The sequence below is a fragment of the Dermacentor albipictus genome, chromosome 1 (assembly GCF_038994185.2).
Source record: "Dermacentor albipictus isolate Rhodes 1998 colony chromosome 1, USDA_Dalb.pri_finalv2, whole genome shotgun sequence".
NCBI lineage: Eukaryota > Metazoa > Arthropoda > Arachnida > Ixodida > Ixodidae > Dermacentor > Dermacentor albipictus.
In genome coordinates this window covers 57699055-57718664 of record NC_091821.1, presented here as the reverse complement: position 1 = coordinate 57718664, position 19610 = coordinate 57699055, and the positions used below count along the sequence as shown (strand labels likewise).

Genomic DNA, 19610 nt, shown 5'->3' with positions numbered 1-19610 from the left:
GGATAAACAGTGAATACTCAATCAGTCCAGTGAACTCTATTAATACAAGCCTGATGTCAAAAGTTTCTAAATTTGAGTGAAAGGTGCACAGTGCTCTCTCAGTTGAAGTTGCATCAACTTTCAGTTAGAGGTGAACTTTTTTCTGACAAGATGCTTTCTTTTTTTCTCTTATAGCTCCTGGAGGAAATGTAGAGTGTACATTCTGCCAGTATGCTCTTCACTTTATCCAGAATGAGCTTGTGGACAGTAAAACTGAGGTGACTTACTCATTTTTTCCACACTGCTGTAGACAGAGGTTTTCTGCTTGAGACCTACTAGTCTTAAAGGGACACTAAAGGTTACTATGAAGTCAAGTTAAAGTGATAAAGCAATGGTCTAGAACGTCTAAGGCGTCAATATAATCGCGAACAGAGCTTTAGTAAACGAGAAATTGAGGTAAATGCATGACACGATTTGAGACCCCCCAGCGACATTTCGGTACTAGCCCGATGACGAAGGCACTCCTCATCATAATTGATGTCACTAGTACTCAACTACTCGTATTAAAAAGATCATTTCATTAGGTTATAAGGTGGAAGAAAATGCTACTTGTCTACTTCTGTTCGATTCTAAGAAAAAGTAACATTTTGACGTTACCCTTCAGTAGTATGTCCAAAAACAAGAAAGGGGCTGGCAGATGGAATGGCACACTGTGGTATAAAATTTTTTAAACAGGGTTGAAGTACCTCAGACAGGCTGGCCAACGTTTCGATAGGTGGACCTATCTTCGTCAAAGGCGAAGCCTTTGACGAAGATAGGTCCACCTATCGAAACGTTGGCCAGCCTGTCTGAGGTACTTCAACCCTGTTTAAAAAATTTTATACCTTCAGTAGTATGGGTGGTCGAAAGGTTTTGTTTTCGCTCGACTCTGCGCCGCGCGCGGCGATGCACGCTGACTTACTGAAGTCGTGTGGAGTGTCTTTCAAAGCAACGCTTTCCCGCAGCGTTGTTCCGTCGGTTTTGCCTGCATTCTCCGAAGCGCAAGAACAACTGCAGGTCGAAGACGGGGCAGTGAGGGCGGCATTTGGCTTTCATGAAGGAAAGCTACAAATGTGCGAATATGTACAGCCATGACATACAGTTGCAGTCGTAGTAGTACGCAACGATGCCGGCAGAGCGAGCCCTCAGCAGCAGGTCATGTTCATCAGTGCTTAAATGGCTGAAGTCGACCCCAGTATCCCGAGCCAATGGTCATTGTCAGGGTCGTCCATTGCAACGAGCGTCAAAGTTGACGTCATAAAATAAAGAACCAGCTTATTGTCGCGCGCTTTCCCTTCCGCTAGTCACCATAGTTATGCTTTCGCGCTGCTGTCGGCTCTGTCTTGGCTCTGTTTCTGGCCGCGCATTTGCGTTTTGCGCAGAAAAGCCGTAGCACCGTCTGCGGGCGCCATTTTACTTACTGACGGCGCAACGTCACTATGAGACCATGACGTTACCACTCCTCGATTGGAGGGCGGGCACTTCAGAATGCATTTCCCCTTAAAATAAGTCTCTTCTTCGCATGAAACAAGCGTTTCAAGGTTTCTGGGATGGTATTTCAACAGTCCACATTGACTTAACCTTAAGTGTCCCTTTAAGCATGGTTGGAATTGCTTTGGCAGTTGCTTTCATTGAAACTTGGTTGTTCTGTATTTTCTTTGGGTTTCTTGTTATATAAGGCCATACCTCAGTACTGTAATGAAAACGGATGCAATATAGACTCTTCCTTGCTGATGTCGGCATGTTGCAAATATGTGCTTGTAACGGATATTGATTATAGCAAAGGTATTTTCATGTCGGGTACAGCTTCATTTAGCAAGGTTCAATTCTATAACAAAAAATAAAAAGGAAAAGCTGGTTATACTTCTAGAAAAGCAGTGTTTAGTATTTATACAGGTGCTTGTAAAGTAAGGCATCCTTAGTTGGTTATCAAATGAAAATTTTGCTTCCATTAACACTGCAACAGTGGCTCACTTCATTAGGAAGCAAAGGGACTTCCTGCAGCAAAAGATACTTCTGCAATTAGAAGAGAGGTTGCTGGAATTATACTATGTTGCTGGCCCAGTGTGTCAGTGCTTGATGCTGGTAGCAGACAGCCAGCACATGGGCTAGTGGTCACTGCATGCTTACTAATCCTAGGATGCCTGCACTATACATAACCATTATTTAATATCTCTGGATATTGAATATTTATTTCTCCAATCACTTACAAATAGAGTAAAAAGACCTTTTGGCTAATATCCACATCTGCATGCATGTGTATAAATTTGGCTAAGCTGGAGGCTGGAGCAACCAGCTTATTTTTGCTATGTTGCAAATTGACCAGTGCAAAAGAATTAATAGCCAAGTTTAGGAATATGTTTGCTGTCTGTTTTTATGCCTAAGGGCTTAAGTGCCTCCAATAAACATTCAGGTGTTTCTGTTTACTGTGGTTGTGCAAACTTTAGTGGAAGAGGATATACTAGTTCTCTTCTCAGCTTTTCCAATGCAGCCAAATCTCCTCATAACAAAGTTGCATGTGATGCACAAATACCTTTGTTATATCCGATATTCGTTATGAGCATACACATTGATATTGGCATAAAAAAATTAGGAATTTTAGATTCACTTCATTATATCAGATGTCCGTGTTTGTTATATCAAGGTTGAACTGTACTTCTACGAATAAAAATATGGTGATGAAGAGAAAAGAAAGGAAGAAAAAAACAGGAAATCCGTTGTGAGCCTGTAACTTGTATCTGGACAAGTTCTTTCAGTCAACCTACCGGCATTACGTTTTTTGAGTCCATAACCACATCTTTGAGGTCAACAGTGTCATTCAGCGTCTTCTACGTTTTTAATTCCTTTTTGTTCTTTAGACCTGGTTGTAAGTTTCAGCGACAAGCTTCTTTGCATTCATGTTTTGCATACTGCTGTTTGCAGTCCTCCTCAAAGATCGAGAATGAGTGTACAGTGAATGCTTCGAGGCTTACATTTTTTTGTTGGCAAGGGAGTTTCGCATTGCTGCTATAGTTGTGCAAGCTTGAAGACTAACTTAAAGTTTTCTCTGCTGAAAAATTGACTGTAGCAAAGATGTGGTTGATACTCTGAGTGAACTTGATCTTTTAGCAGTTTTTGCGAGTGCTTTTTACAAACACATATTGCTCTGCGAGTTCTTTTTGCTTTATAGTGGGGAGTGATCTTTTGCATGTACAGTGCTCATGGAATGAAACGTGTCAATTTATGGCTAACTAGTGTGCATACTTTCGTTTCCGCTGGCTGCAGTTCGTGTCACGTCGATGTAATTTTGGCACGTATACTTAGATTGGAGTCCGCATCACCTTTGGTGACCAGATTCCTAACGACATGACATGGTACTCTCGAGTGCTTTACGTATATGCAGGGTTCTACCACCGTATTTGCTCGCATAATGATCGCACTCGCGTAATGATCGCACCCCTGAATTTTGTCGTCAAAATTCGATTTTTTTTTATTTCCCGTATAATGATCGCACCCTGAACTTGCCGCAGCGATATGTCGTGTGCCAAGTCTAGCTAATAATTAATAATGATCGCGCTTACCATCTGTCGAGTGCTACGCGAACGACTCGTCTGCACGCACCAAACATGCTTAAGTAGATGCCTCATTTCATTACTTTCATCACTTTCCGCACAACCAAACTTGCCTTTATTATGGGTAGGCTTTATAATGGTTGTAGTCAACAAAAACAATAAAGGCGCCTTTCGATTCTTTTCATCTGCACTCGTGAGCACGCAACAAATCGTGCGCGGCAATGATAGTAGCCACGTTTACACTGATACGTTAAAAGTGTACCCTGTTCATATGCCAACGCTTGTTACACAGCTAAGATATTCGCCCACCCTTAGCGGAAACGTGCCGTGTTAGGATAGTAGTGAAAACAGGTGCCGCAGTTTCCGCAGCACGCCGGCCATGGGTTTCTGTGACTGGCACCTAAGCGCGCCCATCTGTTTCTGTCCCCTCAAAGTGGACATGGCTATGTTATTGCCGCAAACTTGCCGATATTAACGATATTATTTTTCACTGACATGGAAGAAACTGTTTCAATGCATGTAATGTACTCACGAGAAGAAAAAAAAAGATCGCGTTCGGCGCGTTCGGCTTGCTCCGCCGGCCGCCATTTTTGTTTTGGTGTCCCGCACCCGCATCCCGCAGCAAACGCGGGACGAAAAAAAAATTTTTTTTTCCGCGGGAAATTTAACCCGCGTAATGATCGCACCCCTGAATTTGCGTCAATTTTTTCTGACAAAAAAGTGCGATCATTATGCGAGTAAATACGGTAAATGCTTCCTGTCGCGTTTCATTCCGCGAGCTCTGTACAAGAATGTTAACAGGCCTAATAGCGTGCAGCTTACTGCATTTATAAAGCTGCTGTTGCCATGTGCTGCATGAATTTGACCAGCTAAAAGGCCAACCTCATGTGTTTGCATTTGTCGTAGGAGAAGGTGGAAGCTGTACTTGACAAATTGTGTGCCAAACTGCCAGAGGACATGGCTAAGGAGTGCATGGCATTTGTAGAAGAGTATGGACCAGCTGTCATGGTTCTCCTTGCTCAGGAGATAGATCCCAGCATAGTGTGCGTGGCTGTTAAGGCCTGTCCAAAGGACGGGCTCAAGAAACGTAAGTGTTTTCTAAAGCTCACTGACCTTGAATGTGGCTCATGTAAGAGCAGATAATAGTATAATGAAGGTATTTTTGTGTCAGATGTGACTTCGTTATGAGGTTCAACTGTATTTCTAAGTTGGCATTGGGCATTGAAACTAGGTACATTTTAGATCAGCTTGTACTACAGTCGAACCCGGCTATATCGAACTCACAAAAAAAAACGCCGATCAGTTCGATATAGAGCATAATTCGATATAAGCCTGCTGAATAATTGGATGTCATAAAAGCACATACCATTTATAAAATCACGTTATTGATGAAACAAGCTTAGTTTCGCATGAAATAGTCCTGCATTTCTTCCTGCTTGTGCAATTTCGCTGCCTGCGACGCATGCACTTCTCCAAATTGTCTAAGGAGTCGGGAGCAGCTGAGGCCACAACCTTCCGCATTCGCGCAGAAGCACCGGACTAGTGCGAGCGCACCAATCACTTTGGAGGATGTAGGCAAAGGGCCGTCATTGATTTCCTCATTGTGCCCACTTTCACTTGTGCTCAGTACGATGTCGGCAATGTAGTCTTCGTTTTTGGGCTCTCCCGTGGTTGCGACACTATCATTTGCACTCACAAACTCGTCCACTGTTGAGTCGTCAACAGCTTCCGGAAATTCTGACAGCTCGCTCCAAATTTCGGCAACACCGGCACTGGCTGCGTCGCATTCACCAGAATTTACAGTTATCACCGAGCACGCGGAAGCCGGCACGGCTGAAGCAATTTCGGATTAACCACTTGTACACGGCCGTGCGTGCGCCTCGGGTGCCACGGGCACCTGGGCGAGAGTTTGGCCGCTGTAGCCCTAATTTCCCCCTTATTCTTCAAGATCGTCCTGAGAGTTCCTTGGCATTATTCACGCTGCGGGGACACATCCGACTTCTCACCGCGTTGGACCCGATTTATGATTTCGAGCTTCATGGCGAAAGGCAAATTCTGCCGCTTCATCACGGCAACACTGTGGGAGAAGGCTCGCAAGACACACACACAATGGACCAGAAAAGCACTGAGACAACTTGCACTTTCGCCATTTTGCATGACGAGGGCACAAGAGCCTCTGATTGGCTGTCTGAGCAAGCGCTGCGGCTGGGCCAGGATCATTTTTTGCAGGGGGGTGTCGACGGCTCGTTCGAAGCAGCGTGGTCACGGTAGGGATGGTAGGGAGAGCGGTTGGATGGAGCTGCGCCGTCGGGCTTTCCCGCAACCGCGCGGGAAAGCCAACTTCTGGGGGCACTTTTCCGCCGCTCGACGTTCGATATATCGGGAGTCGCTGCTATTTTTGTTCGATGTAAACGTAATTTTTGCTATATATACTCATTGTAACTATAGCGTGCCCAGAAATTGTTCGATATATAGAATAATTCGATGTAAACGGGTTCGATATAGTTGGGTTCAACTGTAGTGCTACGTTGGCAAAGTGCTAGTATTGTTTGCTTTACCGCTTGAACATTCTGGTTGATAACAATGTCTTTGTTGACTCAGAATCTGACCTGAAGCTGAAGCTGAATGAGTGTGCCAGCTGCGCAGCTGCAATCAGCTATGTTGAGCAAGTACTTAAGGACACCAAGAACGATCAGGAGGTTGCCAAACAATTGGCAAATGCCTGTGAGCATGTGCCCAAGACACTTCAGTCTCAGGTAATGGCTGCATTCTGCTTGTGCAATTGATTGTTGAAAGGTATTGGTACATGGTAGCTGTGAAAAAAAAAATTTTTTTTTCACACCATTCTTGTGCATCCTGAAACTAGAAGGTGTTGTATGCCTCTGTCTGTGTAACCACCATTTCAAATCCCTGTTTTATGTTGTACAAACTGCAAGGAAACTTTGTTTTGTTTGTGTGCATACCACAATTACGTAGTAAGTTGGTCAGTGTGGAACTTGCAAATGCACACTGTTACATGTAAGGTAAGCTTGAAATAGCACCCTTTTTCTCTATTTCAAGCATTTCAGTCGTGAAGGGATATGTCTAGAATGAACAATAATTTACAAGGTTCTGTTTATTTGTATTGGGCTTTCTCTATGCACAGACAGAAAATGTGCTTAGAGTCAAGGGCCCATTGCAAACAGATTATTTTATTTGCTGCATATGGTTGCTACTTATATGTGGCTTCTGGTTATACTGCTCTTACCAAATATTCAGCCCCTCAGTTCCTCCAATTTTTCTCACTCATTGCATAGTGAAGGTCCCTACACTCTGGCACTATTAATGCCTTGAGGTAGCACATGAGGGTTTGTTGGCCTACTCCTAATGTTCTAAGAGGTTGAAAAGATGTTCCACCTCCACTGCCAGCTGCCATTGTAGCTCAGTTAAGCATCGCACCCATCATGCAGAGGTTATGGCCTTAGTTCCCGCTGGCAGAGAGTTCTTTTTGTTGCAAAAGCGTAATATTGCTCATTGAGTGAAGAAGCCGGCATCTGTCGTCTGTAGTAGCGAAATGGCACCTTAATTTGCATTGCCATTGGCTGCGACGCCACGCCACGAGCATGCTTCGACGGAGCAGAGCAGGCAAAAAGGAACGCCTGCTGCCATGCTAGCGTGCCAGCTGTTTGAGGAGAGAGGGCATTGCTGGGACGCCACGTCACCCTTGTTTTCACTCTCCAGAAGCCGGCGTGCGGTCCATATCTCTTTCTTACTCCCACTTGGCTTAGCTGCTGCGTGTGCCTGCCAGCCTTGGTGGTGGCTGCTGCTGCTGCTTCGTTGGATTTTCGTTATGCAGGACGACAGTGGCATGCGGCGTTGGCACCGCAGGCTGCTGCTGCTGCTTGCCGGCTTGGGCAGCACGTACTGCTATGGTACATTACTCGCAGCGCAAAACTCAAAGGACTGCTCAGTGGCGTTAAATTAGACATTAATGTATTTGCATTCATAACTCGTAAGAAGCACTTGGGTGTCCTCGGATTTTTTCTTCCGCTTTCATTTCACTTTTCCTTTATTAAGAATACGAAGCCTGCTGCAAATTTAATCCCCATTCATATCCACATTTTCAGTAAAAAAATATCTGTTAATTTTTCCTATGCTTTTCCTGGCTTCATTAACTTTGTCTTCATATGGTTGGGACTAATAAAAAAGATTTATCCCCTTGGTTTTCCCAATTCCTTCTCATTACTTGTTCCTATGAAGTCGTGAGATGATTTTCCTCCATGGATTTCATGTGTACACTTTTTATGTTGCTTGGGTTTGTCCTTATGTTGCTTGCGTGATTTGTCTGTAGTAATTTTTGAGAGATTTGTGAGCTTTACAGTCCAAAAAACGATTTAGCAGTCTTCTGTGACTTAAAAGACTTTGTAAACTTGTTGGTAAAGTTTAGTCTTCAATAGTGAAGAGCAGCCCTTAGCAACACGTGCCAGGACGACCACTTTTTTTTTAAACATGCTAAACTTTTGGTTTGATAAATGACCTTTGCTTGTTGATCTCGTGGCTTTCTGATTTCTAAGAAAAGAAAATTGCTTGGCATTCGTAAAGGCAACCTTTGCATATAATTATCATAGTATTTTTCCTGGAGCTGATGCTTTAGTGTTTGACCAACGGTCTGCCCTGCCTTGTTGATTTGGCTCTACAACCTAAAGGGGTGCACTATTTTTTCCATTGTTCTGCAGTGCAAAGCCGTGATTGAAACCTATGGGCCAGCACTTCTCCAGGCAATTGCACAGTTTGGCAGTGGCCAGAAAGCGTGTGAGGTAAGTATTGTTGGGCATTATGCTGCTCCACACAAAGTTGTTCTAGCAAGGCATGTTGGAAGGTTTCCTGCACTAATGTGCAATCTAAATATTGTAATTGGAAATGGAGCGTTATTTGCATTGATGTGCCCAGAATCACTGTGAACTGGAGACATACAGCTGTTATCAAAGTGCCAAGTCTCCTCTGTGTGCTCATTTTCACCTCAATACAGCATAAATGTAGGGGACCCAATAGTATTGCAAACAGTGGAACAGCGCCTGTCAAGTCTCTTGCAATGTTCGATAGTCAACTAACACAAATTAGAGCACATTCAGTTCATAGCTCACATAATGTTCTACAGAAAAATCTGCGTTTTGAAAAATCTGCAGTTAGGGAACTTCAGAAACCAAACTTCTAGCTTCTGCATTTTTGAGCCATTTCTTTTCTTACTTTATTGCCAAAGTTGTTAAGGCATCTTATTAATAAAAAGTATCATTAAAATAACCAATTGCCACCACAAGAATGAAACTCAAGTACAAATAAGAGCAAAAAATGTTCGGTTGGCACTCATGCAAGAAACTTCTGTACTATTATGCATATGCTTGCATGTAGTATGGCAATCTTGGCAGCAATTTTATTAAGGCCCCATTTTATTCACTTGAGTGCCTTAGTGCATTCCGATTCAAAGTATAACGAATCGCAAAAGCAAAAAATGGGTAGTGATGCCACCTTCCCGCACTAGCTGCTTGCGATGTCATGGATTTGGACAGTATCAGCACAGGACTAATTAATAGTTTATAGATAAACAGAAATAATGTTTTATTCTAAAGGAAGCAAAGAGTTTACATTGTGAGTCTTGCAAATATTTTCTGCATAGAAATGGGCCCACAGATGCCAAAATTGCTTTGAAATTCATTATGTACTAACACTGACATGTGGGCACTGAGGTTTCTGTGCAAGATTCTAAAACAGACACATTAGGCTTCATTTTTTTCACAACGCATAAACTATTTTCTGCCATATAAATGAAAATGCTAATGTCTTGAATGAATACTTCCTAATCTTGAATTCATTTGCTGTTGCCCTTTAGTGTCCCTTGAATAAAATATGAAAGTGTATGGTTACTTCCTTGTAGGTGAAGGTTTTATTTAGGAGGTGAAGCCATAGTCTCCATACCATGCTGACATTTGTCATCAAATCCATTTCATTATTTTCTACCATGCCAAGTCATCACTCTTGAGAACCATGATTTCATGGTGGCATAGGGGCAATGGCGAAACGGAAGAGAATGCAATTGAAATACAACTGTTACGTTATTCTTGCCTAGGAAATATTCTTCTCTGAACTCTACTTTTTATCAATAAAAATAGCTGCACCTATAGAGTAGCGTGTTAGTATTCACAGAAATTTCCAGCAGGAATTTCTCAACATTTCGGGTTCTGCGTCATATGTTGAGAGTGATAAGGGCACTGTTTTTCTCAGTGTTAGTATCAAAAGCTAGGGCTTTGTGTGAATACCGAGTGGTTGATTTCTAATGGAATATCGAATAAAGTCAAGAAAGAAAGCGGAATATCAAATCGATTATTGAATATGAGAAAATATTTTACAAAATTTAATGCTCATAAATTTTGGGCAAGAAGATGTGCTGCTGCACATACTCTGGAGTATCCTAACATTGCATAACAAGAATGTTGCAAGCTATCGGCAACTTGGGTACATAGAAATCAAGATACACAGTATGGTCTTCCTTTATTAAAGGGGCCACAAACCACTTTTTATCGAAGTCAATAATCGCATGTGTAGTTAAATTAGACTATTTCAGAAATACTTTGCCACAAAAAGTTCTTCAGTGCGTTCAGCAGAAGCAGAGTTATCGGCCATCAGACATACCATTTGCGATGCTTCCGCTCCTTGTTCAAGGATTTGCACTGTGAAGGCTACAGCGGAGTAGGGTGTGTGCACAAAGCTTCGCCTGCTGAACGTCACCATAGTGCGCAGTTCAAATTTGATTTTACATGTTTACTTAGGCACCACTATTCTAGATTTTGGCACCTATGATGCGCCAGATGTGATTGTCCTCAGCAAGTAGCAGTGCGCTCAGCCAGTTGACTTGCCGCGGCATCCTGCGGTGGCCGCGGTACCTACGCTACGTAGCAGACTGTAGCTACACGCAACTACAACATTTGCTTTGTGCATGACAGGGCTAGAGTGCGTGCTTGCGCTTATATGCTTCTGTAAGGCTGTGCTACGTGGTGCTGACCAGCTTTGTACTGCACCAGCTTTACTAACGGATAGTAGCCACATCCAACTGGCGTATTTTTCAAGTGCTATCAATATCTCCTTACGAAGTGAAGTCTGCCAAGGCGTCTAACCAGGAGGGGCCAGGAGTGAGTGTATGTGCTGGCAAGCGTTTGTGTGGTCTGACCTTAAGTTTCGCATAGTTCGAGGCTAGTTGAGTGTTCAGAACTAGCCGAAATTAGTGAAACCTGACGGCTACCACACCGATAAGTACGGAGGCCAAAGTTTAATTTCTGCGCGGGCGGGCGGGCGTGGCTGAGCTTGAGCTGATGATAGTCGGCTTCTTTAGGAAGTATGTAATCATTACTGAAATTTGAAAGTATATTTTTGCTTACTTCAGCATGCTTATTAAACTGCGTCAATAAATATACGCAGTAACAGTAGGAAGAAGTGCACTGATCCAAACACCCTTCTTAATTGATGTTAGCTACTGGCCAATAAGAGCTGCATATGGGAATGTGCTATATTACCAAATAAAGCGCCCAGAAAAGAGTGAGGAGCAGGCTTCTGTTAAAAGAAAACATTTGAGAGAAAGTTGACTTTGCACTACACTTGCAAAATGCAAGTGCCGCCGACGACTGCAAAATTTGGCTGGGATGTTCACAGCAGCATATGCTATCCATAGACTGTGTTTTTTCACTAAGCCCGAGGGGTGGTTCAAGGCCCCTTTAAAGGGAGCTACAGTTAAGACTCGATCTAACAAAACCTGATTTTACGAAGTTCCCGGTCTAACGAAAAAATTTCTGTTTCCCGGCAAGCACCCACAAGGTTCAATGTTGTCATCAACCCGTATTAACGAAACTAGCTTGCGTTAAACCCGATTCAATGAAGTTTTTCCAGAAATAAATGAGTAAAAGAAAGGTGTGATTTCTTCTCAATTTTGATGCAGACAGGTTTTTCTTCGAGTGTGCGCTCTAACGCTATCGCATTTCAACATCTAGGCACCCTAGTCACAGCCCTAGCTTTATTTTGATAAGGCTACACGCCGCGCCCATGCACAGAACAACGGACTCGGCAGTCGCTATCATTCTTACATGCCAGATAGCGCTAGGGACGGCGGTAGTTGGGCCACCCTCGCGGACTTTTTACATCACAGGCGTGGGTTAGCAGCAAATACAATGCCACAGTACCGTTTGGGTGTCGCTACGTTGCAATTTTAGATATTGAAGGACCGAAAAATCCCTTACTCGATTTTCCATACTTCCTGATTTAACAAAATAATTCGTGTGGTCATTACTTCATTAAATCGAGTTTCAATTGTATTGCCAAATTAGTATGCCAGCACTGATTACAGCTCACCTGTAGGATGTGAAGCTCTGGAAAATTTATTTTTTATCAATAGAATTTCTTGAATAGGATCTAGTGCATTTTCCCCCTCTGGAACTAATGAGTTAGGGACGTTTTGTTGTACTGATTACCGATGAGCTTCTCGCTTTATTAGTGGACCTGCGTTTTGCAGCTATCTTTTATTTATTGAACAGAAAGTTTCTCTTTCCAGTTTTTAAAATACAGAAAGGCTAAACCAACTTTACAGCAGTTGAGTTATCGTAAGGCCAATCTGCGCGACAGACAAAAGGACCGCGCATTGTCTGACTCGACCACCACTCTGCACATAGCCAGCACCGACGGTAAAAAACAGGCACCATTTGTGCCGTTTCATTGTCAGGTTTGATGTGATTTGCCACCTGTCTGAAATTCTGAAATCTGGAGGGTCACTGCAAGTTCACATGCCTCTCGCTACCATCTCCCCTCCTCCTACTCATTCATCCTCCGTCTCTTGCTTTCGTTTGCGAGGCAGTTTGTTGTCTTTCCGAGTGTTGCACGGCTTGTGCGAATAGATTTGCATCAGTTTGGCACCAAACTGCAACTTAGTTGTCAACGTCCGATGAAGCAGCATTCATTAGGCCTAATAGCCAAGGAAGTGTGGCCGTGATGAAAATTCGCCGCTAGCCAATGCGGTAATGGGCTGCAAACCATCGTGGAATGCTTGCCAATAATGTGTGTGTACGGCTGGCGCATCAGCGATCGACGGCTGTTGAAGCGCCGTGCGAAGTTTGTCGCTGCATATACAACACAATATGTGTGCCTGCGTGAAGGATAATCGGCCTAATCTTTGCACCTCATGAAAACACGTGTTGCTTTTGTCGCCATTCCCTGTCCGCATCACGTTACCATTTCAATCAGTCTTGTTGGCTTGGACAAACCTTTTACCGACACAGGCGGCCCCGGCTGACGCGGCGGTATTCTGCAAATTTGGGCATTCGGGCGCTGTGTGTGCGTGATCCATGCATTGGGCCGACGTTGGGGGGGCACTCGCAGTAACAAAGTTCGCTACTGCATCAGACAGGGCGGCCAGTCCGTGGCACGCTCAACACTCCTTTTATACTGAAACCAAAGTGAAATGCTCACTTGGGTGGCATCGAGCACGAGGGGCTCCATGGTGTATGCAACATGTGGCACTGTGCAGGTTTCCATATCGAATATATCGAATATTCTAAAAATCTTATAGTTTATATTCGGTTTGCAAATCGAATTATTAGAATGTTCACTGTTCAATTCGATTAGGTGATATTCGAGTATTCATGCACTCCTATCAAAAACATTTATTTTTGCAAGCTTTTCATGATCGCATCCCCTTGAATTTCGAACGCGCAATTTAGCATGAAGGCTGCTCCATATTTACACTCTGAAACAAGGATTTTTGCTTGGTCTAAAATTTTGTTTCAGTCGGCCTTTAAGCTGGATCCACATGAGGGATCAAGCTTCTGATGCCACCTTCGGCCTACTTAATGGCTCATGATAGCATTGCGACTGCCTAGTCTGTGGCATTCTTATGCACAGCAGGATTTGGTGCCTCCGAGGCCTGTGACACACGGTCCATGAACTGAATTGGCAGTTCGGTCTGTCATGTGGATTTACCTTTTACGAATCCACAACATTATACTGTTTAAATTTGGTAACTTTTGTTTGTTATTAGCTGTTGCTTTGGAAGTTTAGAAGGCAACTAGAAAGAAATGATTTTAGTACAGTCTTTATGGCTCTGTTAGCTGGCACACAAGTGGCACAGTTATGTGTTATTGTTAACCTACGAGCCACATTTCTCAAGGAACATCTACTATTTTTGACTTAGTACTTCTTTGTTTTCTGCATTTCATCTCCTTTTAGCAGTTTGCACTTTCCAACTTTCATACATAGGCAAGCAGGGACATGTGCAGTGGTGTTCTGTGATCCTCACGATTGCCTGCTTCTAACAGTTTCTCTTGTTCTGTTACATTCAGAAGCTGGATATCTGCTCAGGTGATGTTGTGGCATACAAGCATCACCAGAAGAAGCTAATCGGCAGCAACCCATGCACACGAGGTCCAGCCCATTGGTGTCACTCAAAGGAAAATGCTGCAGCTTGCAAGGTAAATTTTCTGGGTTTAGTGCCATCAGAATTAGTGTGGAATTTCTTTCACGAAATACTGCATTGTATAAATCCATGAGAATACATCAGGTAAGTGTTTGACGTAATAGTTCTGTGGAAACCTACAAGGTGGAGAGAAGTAATTAACAAAGGGAAAATCGGACGTCCACCCGTCTGTAGCAGTTGCTACAAAGGAAACCCATATGGGTTCCTTGAAAGAAAAGCCTTGCAGTTGAAGAAAAATTCGTCCTGGTCCAGGACTCGAACTGGACCAAGACGAATTTTTGTTTAAACGTGAGGCATTTTTTTCGAGGAATCCGTATGGGTTTCCTTTGTAGCAATTGCTACGAACAGGTGGATGTCTGATTTTCCCTTTATTAATTACATCAGTAAGTCTTTCTCTTCAACAACCAGAACACATATGTAGACAGAATGTTTTCTTTAGTAAAACAGGAATAGGTAAAACTTGGTTTGTGTGTGACTGAGTTATATGCTGTGCTCCCCTTTGTACGTCACTGATATGAGTTGTACAAAATTACACTTATACCTGTGCCACACGGGCGAGGTTAATGCCATTAAAAGTTTTAAGACCTTAAGTTTCTTAATCCCATTATATTTCGATCGCTGCTACACGTGCATACTTCATGGCATTAAGCATTGCGATTGCGATAGCAGCAGTGAAACGGTTAAGTTTGCTTGCCAATCGTAATACAATAAAAAACAGTTATCGAGGGAGCACATGTTTAAGAAATGGCATGAGAAACATTAATAGGCGTATAGGATGTAGTTTACTTCAGGAATGTCATTGTTGCACCCAGCTGTAAACTGTTCGAAGCCAAAGCTAGCTCGACGGCCAATCCATAGCATAGCCAAAGCATTGAAATTGGAAAAATAGCTCACAGCTTCAAAGCTCTCAAGCAGCGATCTTGATCAAGAATTTGACAATGTGCTCCAGTTTGTTCTGGCGTATGTGCTTCGAGTCAAGATCGTCGAGAAATTGGAAGGCTTCCGTATGAGACCAACAAGGCAAGGATGCTGTGCGATCGAACGTCTTCTCCTGGCTAATGCGCTCATGATTAATGCTCTAGCTGTGAGTAGCGGCAAGATTGCTTGCTGATCTCTAGAAAATAAAGAGCTCCTTTTAAAGAAGTGAAGAGTAAATTAATTGTTTTTATCGAGAAGTTTGCTTAATATCGTGAGAATATAGTCACTATACAGCCACGGCGGGGACATTGTAAACGAGAGTACGCATTCGATGGCCAAGTGAGTTGCAGTAATTGTAAGAACACACTACGCCGTGAGGAAGAGCAATTTTTTAAAGAAAGTGAAGAATATATTCATTGTTCTTCACTAATAATTCGTTTAGTCACGTCAAAATGTGGAGACATTGGGAACGAGAGTACGCATTTGACGGCGAAGTGAGTTACGAGAACGCACTACGTCGCGAATGGCATTAAGCTTCAATGCCATTAAGCATGTCCGTGTGGCACCTTGCGAATGACATTAAAGTTTAAGGCATTAGCCTGTTAATGCCATTTTCTGTGCCCGTGTGCATGGGGTATTAGTCTAACACAACTTCATTTAATACGCTGTAGAGCCATTTTGTCTGCAAGTTTGTATGAATCATGGGGAGCAAAGCATATTCCAGCTTATAGTATTCTCAATTGAGTCGCTTCAAAGATGAACAGGTTCATTTTATGTGGTATCCACCTTTACTTCCATTACCATTCAAGCATCAGAGGACAGCTCAGAAGTCGGTAGGCGTGCAGTGACTCCTGTCATGTGATCTAATAGGCCTATTCTTTTATGGCCTGATTTTAGGCTTTTCATTTTGTCTTGACACCATTATGCAGTTGAATGTACTTTTTGCGCACAGTTGGATACTTTGTAACTATTGTCTGTACTAATGAAACTGTTCCCCTCTGTATTCTGTGGTAAAGGTATAGCAATGAAGTTTGCCTGTATTTGATCATTTTTCACTGTGGCACATTTAGTATGCCAAGCTACTGATACCCCTGTAAGCTTTGTGTGCTCCTGTCATTGCTGCTGCAGTTAGTAGTTAGCAGTAGCATTAATTCTAACTGAGCTTCTATGAAGCAACTTCCTGGTAGCTCTTTGCTTTTGAGCAGTTCTCTCTCTGCATGTCTAATGTTTGACAAAGCAACGGGTTACATGAAAGAAGAAATGGTGTCAGGGATAGAAAAGCGGCAGATGTATTAAATGTGAGATTAGGTGCATGCAGTTAGAAAGCACAGCGCACATGATGCACACATTGGTTAGTTAACCTTGGAAGTTTTGATGCGCGGTCATTGCGTGGCCATTCCATGCCATTGCAGGAACTGGCAATGATGCAAAAATGTGTCGGCTGCAGTAAATATGTTAGGTGTTTTGTGAGTAAAAGTCCACCATGTGGGTCTTGTTTCGAATTTTGTTCTGCAGTGTTAATTTTTATGCACATTAAATGCCAGTTACTGCATATGCCATGTTGTGTGACATAAATCTTGTAAAAGATCTTGTTTTTATGTTACCATTTACAATATTGAATTTGCAACTTGCTACTACAATTTCAGAAATAAAAACTGCACATGGTTGCATGATATTACGTGCTCTGCATGGTTATGAGGCGCAGCACTTACAATTTCTGTAAACACCATCCTTTCTTGAACTTTATGTTCTGTCTAAGCCACACATTATCCTATTATTTCTGACTGCATATTGATACTAGACCTGCATAATAAGCTGCAGTATTCATATATCTTTCTGCTGTTTTCTGCTGTCATTGCACAAAGTTATATGCAGTGAAATCTTGTTAATTAGCACTTCAAATGGCCCAAGAATGCATTCAAATAGAGTGCGAGTTCAAATGAACAGAGTCTACGAGTGAGCACCTAGGAGCTACATTGAATCCACCTGACATTTTGCTTTGCTGCAAAGTTTTTAGCAATGGGCTGCCACATCATTGTTTCAGGGAATTTGCTCTTCTAACAAAGTAAATTGTTCGGCGTGGAAATAAAAATGGGATGCAAGAACACGCACATGTTTGCAGTCTGTTGTTTGTGCCAGTCTTAATGGAATTTCTTTTGTTGTTGTTCATTTTAATAAATGCTTTTTCATGGAATGGCAGTAAAACTTCGGTTGGAACTATTGCTGCATCTGTGTACCTCTCTCTTTGTCCTGATTGTCGTCTGCCATCTACATGTATAAAGAACTAGATATTTTAGAGTTGCTTAGAATATCCATGTAATATCCTCTGCTTATGCTGTTACCAATAATAGCTGTTATAGTTTTTTGTAACCATCACCTTAAGATTGCATGTTAAACATAAAAAGGGGACACGTTGTCCTAAAACTATCATCAGAAAATTGTATAAAAACAAACACTGATGGATGAGCCTCAGCAAATAGTGTGTATATGTGATGTAACTTCACCTATGTTGAGATAGTAGAAATAACTGTTTCATACTGTTGCATTATAATGTACATGCTGTAACAAAATGATACCTTTTAACCTTTTTCTCACCATGCCTAATAAATATTGATTGTATAGCTGATCAATAGCTGTGATCCAATTTTCAGGGCTATCCATGTGCATTTGGTGGAGTGTCAGTTTGTTAATCTACTAAAACCTCAACTGCAAAGTAATATAGCCTATGAGACAAGCTAAAAAATTAAATTGAGGCTAACCTAACTTTGGACACACCACAAACAAACAATCATGTTTGTTTTTGTAGGTTTAGCCACTTGACGCATCTGAAAGTGGTGCCCTTGAAGTGAATGTTTTGAGATACAGACCCCCTTCCAAGATATTCTACATACTGTGTTATCTTCTTGTGAGGAAGACTATATTTGCTGTGTTTGGTACATTGTCTGATGTGTGCATTTGCTTTTGCAAAATGAATCTTATGTTAACTTCAAGTTTTTCTATGGCATGTGTACCATTTTAGAGGCTACTAATTTTGATGCATATGTTTTGCAACATGTGTGTAATATGTAGGTATGTTGCAGTGCTATGTAGAGCCATATTGTTGTTTACAAAGGAAATCTAGGAACTCTAATTAATGAGCTCGTTTCTCAGGGTGAAGAAAGGGTTTTTGAAATTTTGTTTCAGGTGACTGTTTGGTTTCAGTGACTTACATATGTTGAAATAACCCCTTTCTTTTCTTCTCACTTGCAGGCCACCCCATATTGCGTGAAAAAGGTCTGGAAGCAGTAGTGCCTCTTCCTAGGTTTTGTTTGATACTCATTTTAAGTAGTGCTTGTTGATTAGAACTACGGCACAATACTACTCACAATTTTTTGTTTTTGTTATATAATTGCATAGAACGGATAGACTACTTATAAAAACCAAAGCATTTTGTTTTGTTTTCCTTGCTTTTTTTATGCCCATTTGCTTTTGGGTACACAATGTTTCGAGTTTATATTCTATGTCAGTTTTTGTGCACATTTTGGAAATGGCAATAAACCTTGAATACTGGTTTTACTTGGGTTGCTGATTGGGTTGTGGGTTCCTTCATACGCAACCACGAAAGTAATGCAATTTTTTTTGTGTACTTTGGTAACTGTTGTTAGGTTTATGTCACACAAAAGGCACACAAATATAAACTGAAGCAGGCCACTTTTTATGTGTCATATATGCAGAGAGTAAGAGTACACATCAATCCTTGCCACATTCAGAATGCTATTAATTTTAGCCATAAAGGGACACTAGGGGCAAATAAGTTTGGTGTGATTGATGGGTCTTGCAAATATCAGCATTTGTTCTGCAGCAAGGGATGACTTAGTCATGGTGAATGTCGCAAGTGGAGACAGCAGATCACCTAAGAAAATAGGCAGGGAGATGTCATCTAAATGTTGGGATCATGCCTATCGAGCACTACAGCATTTGCTAACTCGAATGACTGCGCCACAGTCCCGCAAATATTGCCAACAGTGTGAAGTAGCAGCACCACTGAGCTTTAACTATTGTCTTTCATGTTCAAATGCAATGCTAAAAAAGTTAAACCTCGATATAACGGAGTATTTAACTTTTCATAACCTCTTGTCCATAGAACACCATTTATTTAGAACCTCAATATAACGGTGTGTTTCTATGCGATTTCAATATAAAGAAATTACCTTCTGCCGCAAAGTAATACCGAGACAATAAATGAAAACTTCTGCAGACGCAGATGGTCAAATATCACCAATGTGCTTTAATGCTTCAAACAGCGGTTTCTTAATGTAACTGTAACGACAAGCGGCTGCTTGCAAACGCACCTCTCAAATCGCCTGCGGCGCAACAAGTGACTGCCAAAGTTCAGCTGCATCATGTTCCATATAAAGTCCATGTGCGCTAAGATCCTATCGCACACTTTGTGCTTTAATTGCGAGTGAAAGTGTGCGAGGGTGAGACAAGAAGGATGGTGGCTTCACAAGGACCGCCTTCCCTCACGAGCATTGTGTCCAACGAAATGCATTGTTGTTCCAGTTACCTTAAGAAACCGCTCTTTTATGCATTGAAGCACAAAAGTTACTGGAACACCAATGAATTTGGATGGATGCTTTCAAAATCAATATCTCAGA

At 42.1% G+C, this 19610-nt stretch overlaps 1 protein-coding gene across 1 annotated transcript in view; it reads left to right on the top strand.

Annotated features, from left to right (window-relative positions):
• Window positions 1-18528, top strand: part of Sap-r (prosaposin) — a 119293-nt gene extending 100765 nt beyond the window's left edge. Inside the window, exons 29-34 of the mRNA XM_065428627.1 lie at window positions 175-257; window positions 4476-4656; window positions 6171-6325; window positions 8285-8365; window positions 13922-14050; window positions 18223-18528. Of these exons, the coding sequence (XP_065284699.1) occupies window positions 175-257; window positions 4476-4656; window positions 6171-6325; window positions 8285-8365; window positions 13922-14050; window positions 18223-18261 (668 nt within the window). The 3' untranslated portion in view covers window positions 18262-18528. The remainder of the gene's footprint in view (window positions 1-174; window positions 258-4475; window positions 4657-6170; window positions 6326-8284; window positions 8366-13921; window positions 14051-18222) is intronic.
• The last annotated feature ends 1082 nt before the right edge of the window (window positions 18529-19610 follow it).